This window comes from Dipteris shenzhenensis, chromosome 12 (genome assembly GCF_047967505.1).
Source record: "Dipteris shenzhenensis isolate YYH24624 ecotype China chromosome 12, Dip_SZ_1.0, whole genome shotgun sequence".
Taxonomy (NCBI): domain Eukaryota; kingdom Viridiplantae; phylum Streptophyta; class Polypodiopsida; order Gleicheniales; family Dipteridaceae; genus Dipteris; species Dipteris shenzhenensis.
Genome location: NC_141607.1, coordinates 5197446 through 5217561, shown reverse-complemented (window position 1 = coordinate 5217561; position 20116 = coordinate 5197446). Strand labels below are relative to the sequence as shown.

The following is a 20116-nucleotide window of genomic DNA, read 5'->3' as shown; positions in this document are numbered from 1 at the left end:
GACAGCCTTGCGTTACTCCGATAGTGATCTCAACGCAGTCTGATAGGCCTCCTAGGGCACATACCTTCCCTGTGACGGAATCATATAGACTCATGACCTCCTAAATCATGATCTTTGGGGGTTGCAACTCCTGTAACCTCTTGACGGAGAAAGAAAGAAAGAAAGAAAGTTTATTAAAGTCTTCGGAAGACTGATGGGTCTATGAGACTGTGAAAAACATGATACAATGAGCTGTGGTAGTGGAGCTACTAAACGAGCATCCTCACCAATGCAAAATGCAAAAAATGCAAAATGGTAGTACTAAATCCTAAGTATAACATAATCATATCTCGACTGTATATATCAATCAATCTCGGCATCATCGTTGACATCATCATAACCATCATCATCATCATCAACAGCAGCAGGACATCAGGATGGATGAGGCTGTGGAGGTGGAGGCATGAGGTTAGCAATAGAGCGTTGCTACCCCTCCAAGGGTGCAGTCCTGGTACGTCTCCTGGTTGTAGCTCTGCGTCTAACTAGGGCCACTGTGACGCCCGTCAGTCGGGGCTCCGACTCTAAACAAGGAGGGGATGTCCCCAAGTATGATCTGTGAGTCAACCCTTTGTTTGAGCTGTCGGGTCACAGGCTCCAGGTCACGGTCATGTCGAGGTCTCGTCTCGTGGGGATCTATGTGATCTGGTTGAAAGAACTCCGTGATAGAGCTCTGAGAGGTATCAGTTGAGGGAGAAGTCTGCTCCTGTCTCCGTGCTCGGAGTATCCTATTGTCACCACAATGTAAATATCCTAAGTCAAAGTACAGTTGACCATTTATTTGATCATAATTAAAGAGTTTTATATGTGTTCATTATGGTCAAAAATTTTCTTTTAATGGTCAAAGGATTGACTACGGTCAAAGATACTTGACTCTAGTCAAGTAAACCTGACTTCGGTCAAGGAGACTTGGTTTATTACCAAGAGGGTTAATTGCGGTTAACCAGAGAACTACAGAGCTGACTACGGTCAGAGAGTGTTGACTTCGGTCAATAAGACTTGGCATGCGCCAAGAGGGTTAATCCCGGTTAACCAAGATGTGCCATTTTTGGTTGGAGAGTTGTGCCAACTTCGGTTGGAGAGACTTGGCTATAATTAAGGCGCCTCGACCCTTGGTCGAAGCTCCTTAATTATAATCAAGAGTGTTGACTCCGGTCAACTAGAGAATAAATATATATTTTTATATTTGTTTAGGTGTGCACATGTATTCAGTGGGGACGCCCACCGTGACTAGAATTAGTCCACAGTGTGTTATTTGCATGCAAAGCGCTAACAATTAATGGGTGCCATGGTGGTGCGCTTTAATTAATTGTTGCAAGTACTAGGAAGAGTTATTTTTCCTAAGCATTACGGGAGCCTAATAAGCATCTAGGAGGCGGTTCGTGTGACCAAGTGCTTTGAAGACTCCAGAATGGCCCTTAGTGGCATGTAATAGGACTTAGTCTAGATTTTAGACAAGTGGCATGTTGCCAATTTGAAATGAGCTTGAAGCTCTTGTAATGAAGGATTCACGTTTTGGATTAGGGGGGTGTATCAGACAGCTCTATGCTGAACTTTTGTAACAGATTCTCTTCAAGAAATAAAATACCTTCGGGGGGTCCAGCCCGACATGTTGTCCTGGGCCCTAGTGTCTTTGTTGAGAGACAGAGAGAGGGAGAGCAAAAGGAAGTGTGCTTGCTGTCTTTTACGACGGAGGTTTCGTAGTGAATGAAAGAGTAATTGTTGTCTTTTACGAAGGAGGTTACGTAGTGAATCAAAGAGGAATTGCTGTCTTTAAAGAGCGAGAGGTATTTCATTGGTATCAGAGCACAGCTATACTGTCTTCTTAGACAGTGACCATCCAAGGAGTTGATGCGTGACGATGAGGGCGCACGATATTTGAGCTTGCGCAATAAGATTGGCGTATGGGAGGCTTCCTAGTTCGTTCTCCTTATGCTATTCCTTGGGTGACGATCTGAAGATTACAGGCTGTGATGACCCGGTAAGGAGTCTCCTTCTACCCGGTACTATCTACTATGCACGGGGCCCTGCAACTAAAAAGCAAAGGAAAAATTTCCGTCGAACGGCGAAGGGGTACCAGCGTATAAAGATTTCCGTGGAACGGCGAAGGGGTATCAGCGTATAATAATTCCGTCGAACGGCGAAGGGGTATCGGGGAGGTCATTGCGCTGCACATAGACGGCTCCAGCGAGGCGCGACGGTTTCTGAGGCGCGATGCAGCCAAGTGAAGGTGTGAAACCTTAGGCTTACGTGGCTCCTGGTGACGTGGCCAAGGTGCCAGCAGGTCCAGCTGACGTGGCGCAGGAGGACACGTGGCAGATAGGCAGCTGCTGACGTGGTGTCCACACGTGCAGTAGATGACATGGCACTGACACGTGGCAGACAGCGCACTAGATGACGTGGCACTGACACATGGCAGCCAGCCTGGCAGGCCAGTGGTTAAGTTAACCTTGGTACAGTAAATCCTGGTTGGTTGACCTGTGGTTAATGAAACCCTGGTTAAGTTAACTACAGCTAGTCAACTCTGGTTAGTTGAACCAGTACCCAGTTAGTTCAACATTGGTCCAGTTAATCTGGCCTAACCAGACCAGTTTGGTTGGTGTAACCAGTCCAGTTAGTCTAGTTGCAGACTAACCAGACCAGAACCAGTCAGTCTGGTTAGAGTAACTAGTCAGTTACTCTTTCTGGTTACTGTTCTTTCAAAAAAAAAAGAAAAAAAAAGAAAGACAGTTGCAGAGACTGTTTCTGCTAGCAGATTTCACCTGCCTGTCAGACTTTTACTGTCAGAAAAGCAGCAGAAAAGCAGAGAAAACAGAGAAAACAGAGAAAGCAGACTTTTACTGTCAGAAAAGCAGCAGAAAAGCAGAGAAAAGCAGAGAAATCAGAGATTTGCAGAAAAAGAAAATGCATGCCTTTGTGCACTGGGAAGATGAATCAGATGCTTCTGAGTGCTTTTTGCAGTAGCCAGAAAAGGGGCAATACAATTGTTGATGCTTTAGCAATTTTGTGGGTTTCTGCTTTGAATTGATAGCCCAATTACTGGCACAAGTTGTGAATGCAAGACACCTCTTGTTGAGGTATTTTTCTGTCGGAAAAGCAAAGGTAGTTGTGCATCAGCTACCTACACGGTGTGTGAAAAATTTGCAGATCTCAGAATATGGATCAATCACCTATCCAGTGGGATTCACAAGATAGGGATGTACATCCAAGACAGAGAAGTGTGCAGCAAACTCAACAAGAATTTGAACAGATGGTACGTGCTCGTATGCAAGAGATGGAAAATCTCAGAAAAGATCCAAGGGCTCAGCATTTGTTTCAAGCAGAAGCTATGCCTAATATAGCATATGACGTGCCAATGTCAGAGGCACACTCTCGCGTACAACCAAAGAGAGAGAGATCTAATAGGGGACGGTCCCATAGCAGGAAGAGATTGAGGCATCATCACCGATCTCCTAGTCCATCACCGTCTACCCCGAGTTCGACTTCTGTATCTTCTTCTTCTTTATCAGATAAACCACAAGAAGTCTAGGAAGAGAAAGTCTTCCAGAGAGACCAAGGAATTCAAAGAGGGAGGTAAATCTGTCAAGTTTATGACCTACAATGGACAGTATGGTCATACAGACAAAGCATTGCAGTTCATCAGGCAATTTGATGCTGCATTTGGTACAGAAAAGTTTTCAGAATCCTCCAAGTTAAGAATGGTCAGTTTGCACTTGACAGCAACAGCTAGTGCATGGTGGAGTGCACAGACCACAGATGGGTCAGCCCCAAAGAAGTGGAAGGACTTCAAGAAAGCCTTCTACCAGCAGTTTATGCCTAAACAGTTTAGAGACCATGTTCTTCAAGATTGGGACAGTTTGCATATGGGTGCAGGAGATACAGTGGATGTGTACAACCAAAAGTTTTGGGATGCTTATTTGCAGGTTGCACCTTTCAAAAAGATCTCCAAAGGAACCCAAATGAGAAAGTATAGAGCAGGTCTCACTCCAAGAATCCAGGCAGTAGTGAATGCTTTGGGGGCAAAGAACATTCAAGACCTTATGCATTCAGCTTCAGTAGCTAGTCTTGTGCCATTACAAGATCCATCTACAGCACTATCCTTGCATGCAGGACGTGCTGATAGAAAGAAAACTGATTTTTCAAAATCAGAAAAGAAAGAGTACCCCAAGGTTGAAAAGAAAGGGTTTCAGCCTCAGAAGCCGAGGGGTACTCAGTTTTCAAAGGCTTATAAAGGCAAATCTACATTCACCCCTGAACAGATAGCTGAATTCCGTAGAGATGGGAAATGCTTCAAGTGCGGCAAAGAGGGGCATGTGGCTGCCCAGTGCCCAGAAAAGCCTTCAACTTCGAAGGGAAAAGAGGCAGAGAAGCCACGAGGACCGCAAAAGCCAATGGCGGGAGGAATTTCTGACATACCGGGTCATGTTTTAAACCCAGAAGAACGAGAATTGCTGCTATCATGGGGCAAAGTCAGAGACCAGTAAGTGCTAATTCTATTTGATCCAGGGGCTACTGATAATTTCATATCAGAGGACCTAGCCCTGAGGCTGGGAATAAAGACGGAGGATTTGGGCAGGGCTTCGGATGCCGATCAGATGTTCAGTGGGAAGAGAATGATATGCATGCTGAAATGAATGATGCAGACAAAGATAAGTTTCAGTTTCTTGTAAACTTTAAAGATTGCTTTTCCGATGCTTTGCCAGGGGAGTTACCACCAGAGAGACCAGAAGATCATCAGATAGAGTTAATGCCTGGTAGTGAGCGACCAAACAGACCACCTTATAGAGTCAGTGTGACTCAGAGAGAGGAGATTATGGCTCAGGTACAGGTTTTGCTGTCCAAAGGGTTGATTTAGCCCAGCTCGTCTCCTTTTTGTTCCCGTGTACTTCTAGTACAGAAGAAAGGTGGTTCATTCCGTATGTGCGTCATTTATGTCACCGACTTGTTAGCTGTAGATGTGGTTGGTACACCGCCCATAAATAATAGCTGGATGACAGCTATCTTTATGTACTCTAGTTAGTGGCTCAGTTAGTATGCCACCTTAGTGAGCTGAGTTTGGTTTGAGACCCACATATAGGTTTCACCTATTCTTTTGTACTTAGAGTTCTTTTGGCTTACGCAACTAAGAAGAGAAAAACTATTTTTAGCCTCCACCTTTGTGTATATTCCCCCATTGTGTATGTGAGAAAGCTGCAAGTGAGACTCCTTTCTTCTCTCCCACTCTCTTCACATGGTATCAGAGCTTAGTTCGTTGTAAGGAGCTCAAGAAAGCAAACCAAGTTCACGGTGTCCTAGTAAGAGGATTAGTGTTGCTTTCCTTTTTTTTCGAGTTTGGGAGCAAATCTCTGCAGGTACTACATGGCTTCTACTTCTACAAGAATTAAACTTCAAAACAGTGGTGTGAAAAGGACCCCAACATTACATTATAGATCACTTGTCATGTTTAATGACAAGAGAAGAGTCAAATCGAGTAGAAGATAACTTGCCAGATGTAGCACTATTTCAAATTAATGTTGTCCTTGACTAGTGTACATACATAATGACAGGAAGACTACACCCTGAAATGAAACCCTTTGGATGCTAGAAAGTTGATCCTAAAACCTGCCCCTACCAACTTATAGTAGCAGGTTAACTATACAAGATGGGCAGAGATCAAATACTAAAAGATGTGTTATGCCCCACAAAACCATGCCTATCATTAAAGAAGCCCATCAAGGCATAGAAAAGGCCATTTAAATGGAGCTTCAGTTTTCAGCAGGATAGACTTAAAGAGTGGCTATCACCAAGTGAGGATACAGCCTCAGGATGTGCACAAGACAGCATTCCGCACTACATTCGGGTTGTATGAATACTTAGTGATGCCTTTTGGGTTGACAAATGCTCCAGCCACATTCAATAGAATGATGGATCGTATCTTCCGAAAGTACAGGCATTTCACGGGTACTTTCTTTGATGATATCCTAGTCTTTTCAAAGACAGAGGAAGAGCACAAGGAACTTCTTGCTATAGTGTTTCAAGAGCTGAGAAATCATCAGCTCTATGCAAACAGCAAGAAAAGTGAATTCTTCTTGGAAGAAATCCATTATCTGGGGCATATAATATCCAAGAATGGGATATAGATGGATCCAGCAAAGATCCGTGCCATTCAGGAATGGCCAGAGCTGAAAACTGTGCATGAAGTTCGAAGTTTCCTAGGCCTGTGTTCTTACTACAGAAGGTTCATCAGGCATTTTGCTGATATCGCAGCTCCATTACATGACCTTACTAAGAAAAATGCAGCCTTCACATGGGGAATATCACAGAAGAAAGCATTCAATACACTCAAGGAGAAGTTGACCACAGAGCCTATTCTTGTAGTCCTGGATCTTTATCAATCTTTTGATGTTGTTTGCGATGCCTGTGGAGAGTGTGTTGGGGCTGCATTACATCAGCATGGACATGTAGTAGCCTACGAGAGCCGAAGATTGCGTGATGCTGAAAGATACCTGGGAATCTATGAGAAAGAGTTATTGGCTGTAATTCATCCATACATGGAAGCACTATCTTTTGGGTGCAGAGTTTACTATTAAGATAGATCACCAAAGTCTGAGATACTTTTTGACTCAGACCAAGCTTTCCGAGAAGCATATGAAATGGCAAACATGCTGTCAATGTATCATTTTCAGATTGTCCATACCCCAGGAATTCGGAACAGAGTGGCAGATGCCTTGTCCCGAAGACCCCAGGTCAATAATGTGACTATTGCTTATCATCAGGACCTGGAAGGCATGAGGGAGCAATATGCTAGTGATGCGGATTTTGGTGAGATTTTACAGCAAATGCAAGAGGGGCAATCCACCAGTCACTATTCCCTGAAAGATGGGTATCGAATGAAAGATGATTGCCTATGCATCACCCAGGAGATGAGGAAAAAGATTTTGGAGGAATGCCACGCACCTCCCTATGCTGGACACAGAGGAATTACAGCAACCACTTTAGCACTAGAGAGATATTTCTTTTGGCCAGGGATGCGAAAAGATATACATCAGTTTGTTACTGAATGCCTTACGTGTCAGAAAGTGAAGTATGATAGATGGAAGGCACCCGGCCTACTTATGCCTCTCCCTGTGCCTCAGGCACCGTGGGAAAGTATTACAATGGACTTTATTTTTGATTTGCCAAGATCAAAGTCAGGGAATGATGGGATTTGGACTATCATTGATAGATTTAGCAAGCAAGCTCATTTCATTCCGGTTCGCAAAACCATAAAGGCAGATCATATGGCTAAGCTTTTCATGGCACAGATCTTTAAGCATCATGGTATGCCTAAGTCCATTGTTAGTGATCGAGATCCCAGAATGACCAGTCTATTCTGGAGAGCTTTATTTGATAACATGGGGACGAATCTGAATTTTTCTTCTTCTTTCCATCCCCAGACAAATGGTCAAAGTGAAGTAGCAAATTCTACAGCATTAGATATGCTGAAATGCTACGTGGGTGACCAAGGTTCAGACTGGGAAAAGTACCTACCATTGGTAGAGTTTGCTTACAATAATACAGTACATAGCTCTACAGGGAAAGCCCCTTTTGAGGTCATATATGGGAAGGTGATTTTGCCACCTATATCGAGGACCAAAGATGAAATATTTGCAGCTGATTAGTTTGTGAGAGACCTCCAGACAGCTTACAGCCAAGTTCGAACAGCAATCGAAAGGTCTCAAAAGAAACATAAAAGAGCTGCAGATAAGCATAGGAGACAGTTAGATCTCAAGGAAGGGGATTGGGTACTTTTGAAGTTTGAAAAAGCTAGGCTCCGCAAGTTTAAAGGCAAACAGAAAGTGTATGCAAAGTTATCTCCCAGATACTATGGCCCTTTCAAGGTTACAGAAAGAATAAATGAGGTGCATACAGGTTAGCATTGCCAGAGCATTGGAGGATTCACAATGCATTCCATGTGAGTCTTCTAAAGAAATTCCAGGGACCAGAGCCTACAAAACCAGTATTAGAGGATCCACCAGAAGTGGATGAGCTGGAGGAGGTCCTTCAGCTAGAGCAGATTGTGTACCATACTATACGCAAAGGCCCTCAGGGTAAGGACTTTTACAGGTATCTTGTAAAATTCAAGAACTATACGGCATTAGATGCCAAGTGGATGGACGAAGACATGTTATCCGATCATCCACAGCTTTTGGATGTTTACAAGGAAGCTTTTTAGTTGAGGTCAACTGAATAGAAGCCGAGGGGATGTCACCACAATGTAAATATCCTAAGTCAAAGTACAGTTGACCATTTATTTGATCATAATTAAAGAGTTTTATATGTGTTAATTATGGTCAAAGGATTCTTTTAATGGTCAAAGGATTGACTACGGTCAAAGATACTTGACTCTAGTCAAGTAAACCTGACTTCGGTCAAGGAGACTTGGTTTATTACCAAGAGGGTTAACTGCGGTTAACCAGAGAACTACAGAGCTGACTACGGTCAGAGAGTGTTGACTTCGGTCAACAAGACTTGGCATGCGCCAAGAGGGTTAACCCCGGTTAACCAAGATGTGCCAACTTCGGTTGGAGAGACTTGGCTATAATTAAGGCGCCTCGACCCTTGGTCAAAGCTCCTTAATTATAATCAAGAGTGTTGACTCCGGTCAACCAGAGAATAAATATATTTTTTTATATTTGTTTAGGTGTGCACATGTATTCAGTGGGGACGCCCACCGTGACTAGAATTAGTCCACAGTGTGTTATTTGCATGCAAAGCGCTAACAATTAATGGGTGTTGCAGGTACTAGGAAGAGTTATTTTTCCTAAGCGTTACGGGAGCCTAATAAGCGTTACGGGACTCCAGAATGGCCCTTAGTGGCATGTAATAGGACTTAGTCTAGATTTTAGACAAGTGGCATGTTGCCAATTTGAAATGAGCTTGAAGCTCTTGTAATGAAGGATTCAGGTTTTGGATTAGGGGGGTGTATCAGACAGCTCTATGCTGAACTTTTGTAACAGATTCTCTTCAAGAAATAAAATACCTTCGGGAGGTCCAGCCCGACATGTTGTTCTGGGCCCTAGTGTCTTTGTTGAGAGACAGAGAGAGGGAGAGCAAAAGGAAGTGTGCTTGCTGTCTTTTACGACGGAGGTTTCGTAGTGAATGAAAGAGTAATTGCTGTCTTTTACGAAGGAGGTTACGTAGTGAATCAAAGAGGAATTGCTGTCTTTAAAGAGCGAGAGGTATTTCACCTATCTCGGTGTCTGAGCACCTCATGAATGAAACTGGCCAAACATCGCTGGTCTGGGTAGGAGAGGAAATGGGCCAAAACCCCATAGCTATCTTTGAAGAGGTAGTAAAAACGCCCATAGATCTCATAGTAAACAGGGCATCTGAATATGAAATGCTCCTCCGTCTCAACCTCCTGCATGTCACATAGTGTGCATATGCGCCTCTCCCTGGGTAACCGCTCTGCTCTGCCGCTCTCGATATGAAGTCTGTGAGAAGAGATCCGAAACTGCCTAAGAGAGATCCTCAGTGAGTGGGGTAGGTGAATCTGTGTGTATCCTAGTGGATCAATGAAACCCTCCGTTGTGATATGTAAGAAGTGATCTCTGTAGAAGCCCAGCTTCATTGGAAGATCACTCGGGCCCAACCAAGTCCGGAATGTGTGTAGCTGCAGTAGATCCTCATGGATAGCCTAGTTGACCTCGTGTGATAGGAGGGGAGAGAAAGGAGCATCCATGCTGTACTGGAAAGGAGGTAGTTTGTCCATGTGGAGCCCTAGTCCTGCAAACCATCTCTCTGTGTGTGCATACCAACACCTTTGGTCTTCCCCTGCTGCAAGTGCCATAGAAGAGGATAGTGCTAGCCATGGTATCCTGCTACGCTCGGATGTGTAATCCCCATCCTCCCTGACTCGGTACAGATACATAATGACCTGAAATGCAACATCTAGCTGTAATGGGGGTGACCCAAACTCTGTCCGGATGATCTGGTGAGGGACGGATGGGTCACGGATCATCTGTGATAACATGAGAACCTGTAGCTGCTCCACCCTAGCCCACTCTGTATGCGACAAGTCTGGCCCCCAGCATGGACTGCCATACATCCCTGCTGGGTGGACCAAGGAGTGAAAAAGAAACCCTTTGGTCCGTGGATCCTGAAAGTGAGAGCGGAAGCACTGCCTCTCTAGTCTAGCCAATGAAGCATATCCTCTGCTCAGGCGTGCATGCATCGCGGGTCTCATAGTGAAGATGGGTCCGGAAAAGACGACCCCAAGATAGGTGTATGATGAAACTACCTCAAGAGGGGATCTATCAAATGTAAAATGCTCATTGTGCATGACGGCTCGAGATGTATTGAAGATCATAACCTTGGTTTTACCCAAGTTGACCTTCAAATCATGAGACTCACAAAAGGACTGTAGTGCGTCAAGGTGTCTCTGGAGTCCCTTTGCTGAGGAAGACAAGAGAGCACGTCATCTGCGTAAAGCAATATCCGGATCAGCATGTCCGCGAGAGAGCAACCTACCCCACCCTGTGCCTGCATCACTGTCTCGAGCTCGTCGATGTAGAGGCCAAACAAGGTAGGTGATAATGGGCACCCTTGTTTGACCCCGATAGTGCTCATGATCTCGTCTGTCCATCCAGATCCTGTCCGGACTTTGCCTGAAACTCGCTCATAAAGTGCCATGACAGCCCAAATGATCTTTTGGTCATAACCCAAGTTTTGTAGGCGACGTGTGAGGCGGGCTCTCGGAACAGTGTCAAATGCCTTGCGGAAATCCACAAAGCAACATTAAACCCTCTGCTTCTGTGCCCTCACCTCCTCGATGATACATTTGAGCACGAGAATATGGTCCATGGTCCCATGATCACGTCTAAAACCAACCTGTCCCGTTGCTTTGAGACCTCGACACTCTGCAAATTTGCTGACTTCAGAATCAAGTACTGATGCATAAATCTTGGACATGACATGTCCAATCATAATGGTCTTGTAGTTCTCCAGGTTCATGGGATCCCCTGCCTTGTGGATGGGTGAGATAGTGTTGATGGTCCAGGTGCGTGGAAACCCCAAGCAAACAGCTTCATTAAATAGCTTGGCTAAGATCGGGGCTAGGAGGTTAATCCCATAAGAAATGAACTCAGTGCATAGTCCCTTATGATCCTTCGCTCGGCCATTATGAAGTTTCATTACGGCATCCTTTACCCCCCCCCTAGTGAAGAGGGTGCAGGATGTGGGGCGTGGCATATGTGATAGGTTAGGGGCTGGCTGATTTGGGATATCATAGAGCTTGCGTGCATAATCAGACCATACCTGAGTGTCAGTGAGTGGTGGGAGGGACCGTCCCTCTAGAAATCTCCGCCAGAAGTCCTTAGAGTTGTTACTGTTCATAATGTTCAGTGTGCTCTAGTCGCTCTCCATGTTGAGGTGGTCTCTGCTTCTCTCTCTCAACAGCCCCGTCTCGACTCTCTCTGCTGATCCACAGAGAGACACAGAGAGAGAGAGAGAGAGAGAGAGAGAGAGAGAGAGAGAGAGAGAGAGAGAGAGAGAGAGAGAGAGAGGTATTAACGTCTTCAGGAGACCTCGCGGGTCTATGAGACAAGATACAAGATATATGTACCCCATACAAGTGACTGGGGGCTGAAGCAAAGGGCTCACTTAGGCCCTTGCTGAGTGCTAAGCGCTAAGAATGCAAAAAGCTAGTACAAAATATAGTAGGAAAAAAGAGCAATCAAGTACTGCTCAGAACCAGAGCTCCAAGTACATGTGGAGGCTCTATGTAACTCGGCCTCCCTGATGGCCCTCTGATGTGATGCAAAGAGCTCATGTATCTGTGTCTGTTGGACTGTCTCCCACGGTGGTGGGGGACGGGCTCTCCTGGATCTCTGTATCTGATGGGCTACATCGAGAGTAATGCCTCGTCTCTGGCGGTTCCCTTTGAGGAGGGATGAGATAGGTCAACCTCAATTGTGCGTGCTCTGGTCGCCCCACGTGTCGTGTGTGGTCTCCGCGTCTCATCCAACCACATCTTGGTGATGGGTCTCACTGTTGATCCATAGTGCTCTCGTCTGCTCGAGCTCCTCCCCCTTGATCTCATCTGGTGCTGGCTTGGATGCGTAAAAATCAATGATGCATGTCTGTGCTCGGTCTAGCTCGGTGTCCTAAGGCATCGACTGTAGGTGATCTCTGGCTTGCTGCACAAGGGAATCTCTGTGTCTCCGCATCTCAATAAAGTAGAGCCCAATGCAAAGCTGGTTGAGGAAATGTATCAGTCATGTGAGTGGTCCAAAGCCGAGCCCCTCCTAATAGAGATAGTGGTGTCGCCCTTAGATCTCATAGTAGGCCAGACAAACACACACAAAATACTCCTCTGTCTCGACCTCCCCCATCGTGCATAGTCTACAGACCCGCTGCTCTCTAGGTATGCCGGCCGCTCTCCCAGCCTCAATCCACAATTGGTGGGACGAGACTTGTATCTGTCCAATAGCAATCCGCAAGGCATGGGAGACTCTCCTATCCTCAAGGTACTGGGGCCTGATGTTGAGACATGTTCCAATATCCTTAGAAAGTGGTCATGATAGAATTGGGACTTGGTGGGGAACTCGTGATCCCCCCCCCCCCCCCAGCCCGAGATGTGTGAAGTTGGAGAAGGTCTAACCGTATGATACAGTTAATCTCATCATGTGAAAGGAGCTCCGGTGGTGCATCCATGCTATACTGAAAGGGGGGGAGCCTATCCATCCGGATACCGTGGCGATCAAACCATGTGGACACCTGCGCATACCATGATGTATCAAAGCCTCTCTTTGCCAGGCGTTAGGATGACTCCAGTCCAGTCTCGGTAATCTCCACTGAGGTAGGGTCCAAACTCTGTGGAGAAAAGTCACGGTTTGGAAGAGGGCGTCCACCTGGAGAGGGGTCATGGCGAACTCTGCCTGTATGATTTGATGGGGAATTGAGGGCTTACTCCGAATCATCCTAGATCCGTGATCACCTGTAGCCTTTCAAATCCCTTCCAGTCAGTAGCTGAAAGGTCACTCCCCCAAAAAGGTGCTGTATACATGGCAGTTGGTCTCACGAGAGTGTCAAAAAGCTAGTCCTTTGTCAGCGGATCTGGAAATGCGCTTGGAAACATTGTCTCTCTAATCAATGGGCTAGGGCACCCTTCCCTCGTGTGAGTCGTGCTCTAGCGGCATGGGTCATCGTGAAGCCTGGACCCGTGAATACTGCTCCTAGGTACGTGTAGGACTGCACTATCTCCACTGGCTCCCCTCAGTAAGTGAAACTATGTTGACGTCGATGTTGATGAATCACTGCTTGGGATGTGTTTGATGATCATAACCTTGGTTTTCCCAAGATTGACTGTCAGGTCTCTCTCTTTGCAGAACATCTCCAGGGCCTTCAAGTGTTTCTGCAATCCTTGGTTGAGGACGAAATGAGGACTATGTCATGTGCATATAGTAGTATCTGTACCATCAAATCAGCCAATAGGGAGCCCTCTCCTCCTAGGTGATCAACAAAGGATGTGATCTCATCAATGTATATCCCTAAGAGAGTCGGTGAGAGGGGGCAACCCTACTTCACCCCTATGGTGCTCTCAACCCAATCTGATAGCCCCCTAGGAGTGCGGACTCGCCCTTTGACGGACTCGTATAGACTCATCACTCCCAGATCATGACCTCTGGGAGATGCAGCTCCTGTAGTCGCCTAATCAGGGGAGAGCGAGGGACTCTCTCAAAAGCCTTATGAAAGTCCACGAAGCAAGTGTAGACCTTCTGGCGCCTTGACTTCGCCAGGGTAAAAATATGGTCCAGTGTGGAGTGTTGTCTCCAGAAGCCTGCGTGCCCAAGAGCCTACTGTCAATGGTCCTTTGTATAACTATTGATCGCCCTCTTCAGTATCGATCCATAAATCTTAGCCAGAGTGTGGCCAATTATGAGAGTGCGGTAGTTCCCAGTATCCATGGGGTCCCTTGCCTTATGTATCTGTACAATGGTGGTAGTGCTTTAGGTAGGTGGGAATCCGTGACATATTGCATGGTTGAACAACTACGCTAGAACCTGGACCAAGACCTCCTATCCATGTGCGAAGTGCTCTGTATGTCTCATGGTCTGGTGCTCTCCGGTTGTGCAGACAAAGGTGCATATCTATGCCAAATCTTTGGGTCTGTGATGGGAACGGGTTGTTTCCCCTCTGATAGGAGTCCCCAGCCGATAGTCAGGTCCCCCCCTCGAAAGGATCCGACCACCTCATCAATCTGGCGAGTGAGAAAAGTCCGCTTCTTATGTCGTGTCATCCGACGTGAGATGCGATGCGTCTCAGATGAGGTTAGGTGTCCCAGGGCCTGTTGCCTGCGCGCTTGTGAGGTGAGCTCTCATCTCCTTACACTCATCATCGTACTAGGGGTTCTGAGGCATCTTCCCAACCGGGGCATGTGTGGGTCGAGTCGTAGGGAAAGATATGATGGCAGCCTCGTGTACCATTGAAGCCAAAGTGGCTGAAACCTGAGCAAGATCTACCTCCGCTCCATGTACGGTCGGAAGCTCTCGAGCTAAGTGACTCACGTAGACTGGATCGAGAGTCCGGTCAAAGTGAACATGGGTCTGAGTGGGTGGATGGAGGACTCTCTCTGTGATTGGCCTGGTAGTGGAAATACAGAATGTGGAGGTATGAACGTGGAGAGTAAGGAGGGGATGAGATTAGAGGTCACATAAAAAATACCTACAAGAGTAGTCGTTTGCACTTATGTAGTCCCCTCCACAATCCCCTCTAATTCTCACCTGAGTACTCCTACACTAGTCTCTTTCCCCCTCTTCATTACAAAGGGAGAGAGAGGAGTAGGGAGCTAGGAAGAGAGGGGTGTAGGAAAATGATGCAGCAAAAGGGAAGAAAGGGGCTGGAAAATTGCTGCAGCCTGCAAAGCAAGGGGGAGAGGGACTCCGGACAAAAATATGAAAGAGAAAGTGGGAGAGAAGGGGATAGCTTTGAGGGGATCTCTCAGCTGAAAGGAGGGGGCTGAGCAATGAGAGGAAAGATTAGCTGAAGCCTGTTGCTTGAGAGCCTAGATGAGGGGCCTTAGGGGTCCCTGCGAGAGGTGCCATTGTTAGAGTTGATGTCATCTCAAGTATACAATAGAGAGTGAGGGCTTCTTTGTGGGTGTGCCTGCCCCCTTCGAGGTTAGGATAAGAGCTGGCCATAAGGCCTAGGATATTGGCTAGGTTGGGGCCTAGTTAAGGCACCGAACATGATCGTGTCAACCTGACTAGAGCCGAGCCTGGTTGGGTCGGATCTCTGACCCTATGGTCGGGTCAGCCTACCAGACTGGTCAAACAGTCTGGTCAGCCAGTTCTCCAGGGGTGAGGCCTATTTAGGCCCCCTTCTCACATTCATTCATCCATCGTCTGGAGCAGCCATTGTACTCTCACTGACATTTCCCCTCAGGGCTGAGCAGGATTCCTGCAGTAATACAGTTATTGCCTCTACTGTGTCATTCTCTCTCTCCTTCTATTGCTGGTTGCTTCTGCACTGCACCGCTCTCACATGGTATCAGACGTTGAGGTCAACTGAGGACGAGGAGCATGAGGAGCTGACGTACCCTCAGGCATTATGACGTAGATCTGTGGGACTGTTCCGAGCCTTACGTATTTGTTTGGAGCAGCTTGCTCTTACAATGAGGTGTGTACAGCCAACCTGGTTTGTCGCAGTATGGCAGCAAGGCTCTAGATCAAAGGTCGGAATCCTCGTGGACAGCAGGAGGTTGTACGCGGCAGCCTGCCCAAGGCTAGTGCAGCAAAGGTGGTCGACTTTATCGTGGCGAGCAGCCTGCAGGCAAGGCGACTTGGAGGCAGGAGAAAGCAGGTGCTTGTTCTGGGCCGGCAATTTCCATAGAGATCTGAGGCAAGAACAGTAGGAGGTGGTTTGGAGGGTTGGACAGCATTTAGGTCGACAGTTTTGGAAGAGGCAGCACAGTTTTCTCCTTAGCGTTCCCATCCATCTTTCCCTCTTCTTCTCCTCTGCTAGAGCGCTGCCATTTGCTGAATCAGCTGAGGTTTGTGAGGTTCTTGAGTAGTTTGATGCTCCTCCATGCATGAGCAAAGAGGACAAGCTGAACGGAGCAAATTATACATATTAGAGGTTAAAACTCAAGGTCTGGTTCATTCATAAGGGGGTCTGGGAGCTGGCTTAGGGGTTTGAAAGGAAACCCGAGCGCTTTACAAACCCAAAGAAGTGGACACAAGATCAAGAGGTGCTTGGCACACTTAGTGTTGGTACGCACAATCACACAGGAGGTCTCTCCGACTGTCCAAACACTAGCCAGTGCATATGAGGTCTGGTCCAACTTGGAGGATCAATATATGAGGGACTCGATGATGCGAGCTATCACTCTTCAGGGACAACTTTATAGTCTCGAGTTCCCTAGAGGGAGTACGATGCAGCTCTTCTTGATGAAGGCTAAGGTCATCCAAGCATGGATCATTCTGAGGGATATGTATGAACTCAACAATGAAGTGAGGATCTTTGACCTCAAGACAGAGTTGTACGGCATGAGCATGGATGAAGGGGACTCAGCACAAGAACACATCACCAAGTTGAAGGTGGTGCGATATCAGTTGGTGGCAGTTGGTCAAAGGACGAGCTCGACCAGGATGGCAAGGATGTTGCTGGGAATGGTCCCCTAGAGCCGTGGTAGTTTTTTGACTAATATGATTGTTGGTTAGAAGACGGCACCAATAACTTTTGAGGAGCTGGTACCATTGCTCTTACATTAGGAGGCTCGGGAGAAGAAGTGTGATGGAACCAATGATAAAGCCCTTACAACTCAAGACGGGAGCAAGGTAAGGGTAAGGGTAAGCTTGGCAAAGGCAAGCCTAGAAGGATAAATCTGATGAAGGAGCGGACTCTTCGGATGAGGAAAACAAGAAGAAGAGGAACAAAGAGAGGAAATGCTTTTACTATGATGAGCCCGGACACTTTGCGAAGGATTGCAGTAAGAAGAGGGCTGCTCAAAAGAAGAAGGGGCCGGCGCAGAGTCAGAGGAGTCAAATGCGGTGGTCACAGAGAAACTGTTCTTGGTGACATCTCCCGGTGTTGTTGAGATTAGGTATGTAGACCCCGGAGTAATAGTTAGGATGTCAAATGTAGAGAAATGGTCAGAAGAGGAGTCAAAGACCTTTGTGAAGGTGATGGACAGTAATGAGTGCCTGGAGCTATCTGGGTGCTTGGCTACTGTTACTGACATGGAGGGAGATTCTTCGGGAGGGCTTGAGGACTGAAAGTCAGATGGATGCCGTGGTTCAAATTGGACTACAGAATGATACTGATGGTCCAGGTAATTTGGAGTTGCACTTGGGATTTGATTTCCTGAGTGTGTTATTTGGTTGTTGCAGACATAGCCAATTGAAGGACGGGTTGAAACAAACCTTGAGATCTTGGTGCTTGGAAGACTTCCGGCTGTTCACCCATCATAACGGGGACAGTTGGAGGATATTGGTAATTGGAGAGCTTGAGTTTGAAGGCGGGTTTGTGACTACAGGTGGTGGTGCCATCAGGTGCTACCTTGGATGGACCTGTGTACGAGGAAGGTGTGCTTATGTGGAACCAGACTTGGCGGAGCATGAGCTATTGGATGGATGCCCAAGAGGTGTTTTGTAGTGAAAGAGACTTGAGAGTCAACCTTGGCAAAACCAAGGTTATGATTTTCAACACCTATCAGGCAGTACTTCACCGACACAACTTTATTTACCAAGGGGAGCTAGTGGGGATTGTATAGTCGTACACCTACCCACAGGGGGCAGTCTTTGCAGGACCAATCTTGACTGTGACCCATGCAGCCAGGGTATACGAGGGCAAGGAGCTCTAACTCGACTAGAGCGGCAATGCTTTTAGGCACATTTCCATGACCCCCTGACGAAGGAATGGCTATTTGACACATTGGTGAGGCCGACACCCTTCTGGGGGGGTGACCTATCAGCAACCTAGTGGCGATGTGTCAAGAGGCTGCAAGTGACTATGGGATCCAAGATGATTCAAAGCAAGCCCTCAGTCCTCCACCAGAGCATACAGGCAGAGTTAGCCATGACAACGCTCAAGATTGATGCCATCTTCCAGATGGTTACTTATATTCACAGGGTCTAGGCCTTATCTAGAGGGAGACTACTGAGGGTGGTAACTGGAGTCATCCATACGGCTAGTTGAGAGCAGGGCTCACATTGCCTGGTACACACATTGTTTTAGATGGTTTGACATTCACGGTATTTGGATGGACCGTTTCCCCCTTTCAGTACAGCTTGGATGCCCCTGATTCCTTGGTCCTATGGGATGAGATCAACTGTATTATACGGTTGGACCTACTCTAGTTCTATATGTCACAGACTTGGGGGGGACCAGGAGCTGTCCACCGAGACTAGTTTCTATCGCGACCAATTCTTGAGAGTGTCAGAGGGTGAAGTGGTCATTATGCCCCAGTATCTGGAGGACAGGCGAGCTTCACATGGCCTTAGGATTGCCATTGGACAGATTTAAATCACTATATTTCTTTTACCTTCTTAAGGAACACCATAATGAAAGCCTTTCCCGAGGGCAGGCCACAAAGCTGAACTGGGCCCAAAGTGTGCAAAGAAATGCCAAGGCCTGCATTGCGACAAAAAAAACTGACCGACCAAGAAGAACCATGTGCGAGTACAATCCGAGTCCTTAAGGAGTAGAACTCGAATCCTTAAGGATGACCTGAGGGAAACTTAAATATTTCCAGAACTGATGCTTAAGGGTAGTACTAACAAGGGCCTCGACTCCACCATTTACTCCCCCTCGCGCTACACCTCTCCCTTTTGTTTCTCCTCTTTCCTCTTCGTCCTTGTGACATCTATGTCCTATTCGACATTAAGAAACTGTGCGTCAGTTACTTAAAATGAGAAGATAGGCAATTTGGCGCTAAAATTCACAAGCAGTTAGAGCTTATGTCTGCTATGCCTGCTCTTGTATGCTCCTGAAGAGTTCTGAAATACACAGCTATGTCTTCTATGCCTGCTCTTGTATGCTCCTGAAAGTGGTCTGAAACACACTAATAATGAGTCATATATTCTTCTGTTCCTTGCATGATGCATTAATTGGAGTTATTTTTCAAATCTGACGAGAAAGAATATAATTATGTTTATGCTTTTCAAACTTCCAGAACAGACCTGCGATTGAATCAGCCACGATATGCAACGCTACCAAACATTATGAAGGCCAAGAAAAAACCCATAGTTAAAGTTACACCAGAGGAACTCCAGGTGGAAATTGCAGATGACCTAGACATTGTGGAAATTGTGGAACCGCCAAAACGAAAATCTGGAGTAATGTTATCTTCTGTTGATGAACTTTTGGACAAGTTAAAGAATGATTCTCATGTGCTCTAGTCTTCAAATCTTTGTAATGCATTTACACGGGGTTATATATTGAAACTAACTCAGTTTGAACATATTGACATTCGGCTCTTGTTTGGGAACATTGATTATTTTGCGTGATAAGGAAGAAAAATCTCACTAGTGAGTGCACTTTACATTGTATAATTTGTTAAATGATTCAAAATGCATTTAGAAACTTCTTGTAAAATGCACCTATCTTGCACCTCAATGGATTTACTATGGTAGGCTGTGTTTCATTTTCAGCTTCCTATTCAATTTTTGGTAGTTTGTCTAGAGAGGCAGTTTCCAGGCACACTTCCAGGACCCTCCAATGAAGGGTTGGCTTTTTGACACTCTTGTGAGACCGATTGTCATGGATGCAACACCTTTCTGAGGGAGTGACATTTCAACAACAGAGTGGAAGAGATTTGAGAGGCTACATGTTACTATGGGATCTAGGATGATTCGGAGTAAGCCCTCGGTCCCCCATCACATTATACAAGCAGAGTTCGCCATGACCCCTCTCCAGGTTGATGCCATCTTTCAAACAGTGACATTTCTCCACAGGTTCTGGGCCTTATCCCAGTGGAGATTACCGAGGCTAGCATTGGAGTCTTCCAGGCGACTGGCAGGGAGCAGTGTTGATACAACATGGTACGCACGAGTATCCACATGGTTTGATAGTCACGACATTCAGATGGACAGACTTTCCCCCTTATAGTACAACATGG

The 20116-nt window shown here is 46.4% G+C and overlaps 1 protein-coding gene across 1 annotated transcript in view; it reads left to right on the top strand.

The window, feature by feature from the left end:
• Positions 1 to 19523, top strand: part of LOC147895726 (electron transfer flavoprotein subunit beta, mitochondrial-like) — a 37655-nt gene extending 18132 nt beyond the window's left edge. Inside the window, exon 5 of the mRNA XM_087382735.1 lies at positions 19172 to 19523. Within this exon, the coding sequence (XP_087238861.1) occupies positions 19172 to 19397 (226 nt within the window). The 3' untranslated portion in view covers positions 19398 to 19523. The remainder of the gene's footprint in view (positions 1 to 19171) is intronic.
• Positions 19524 to 20116: the final 593 nt, after the last annotated feature.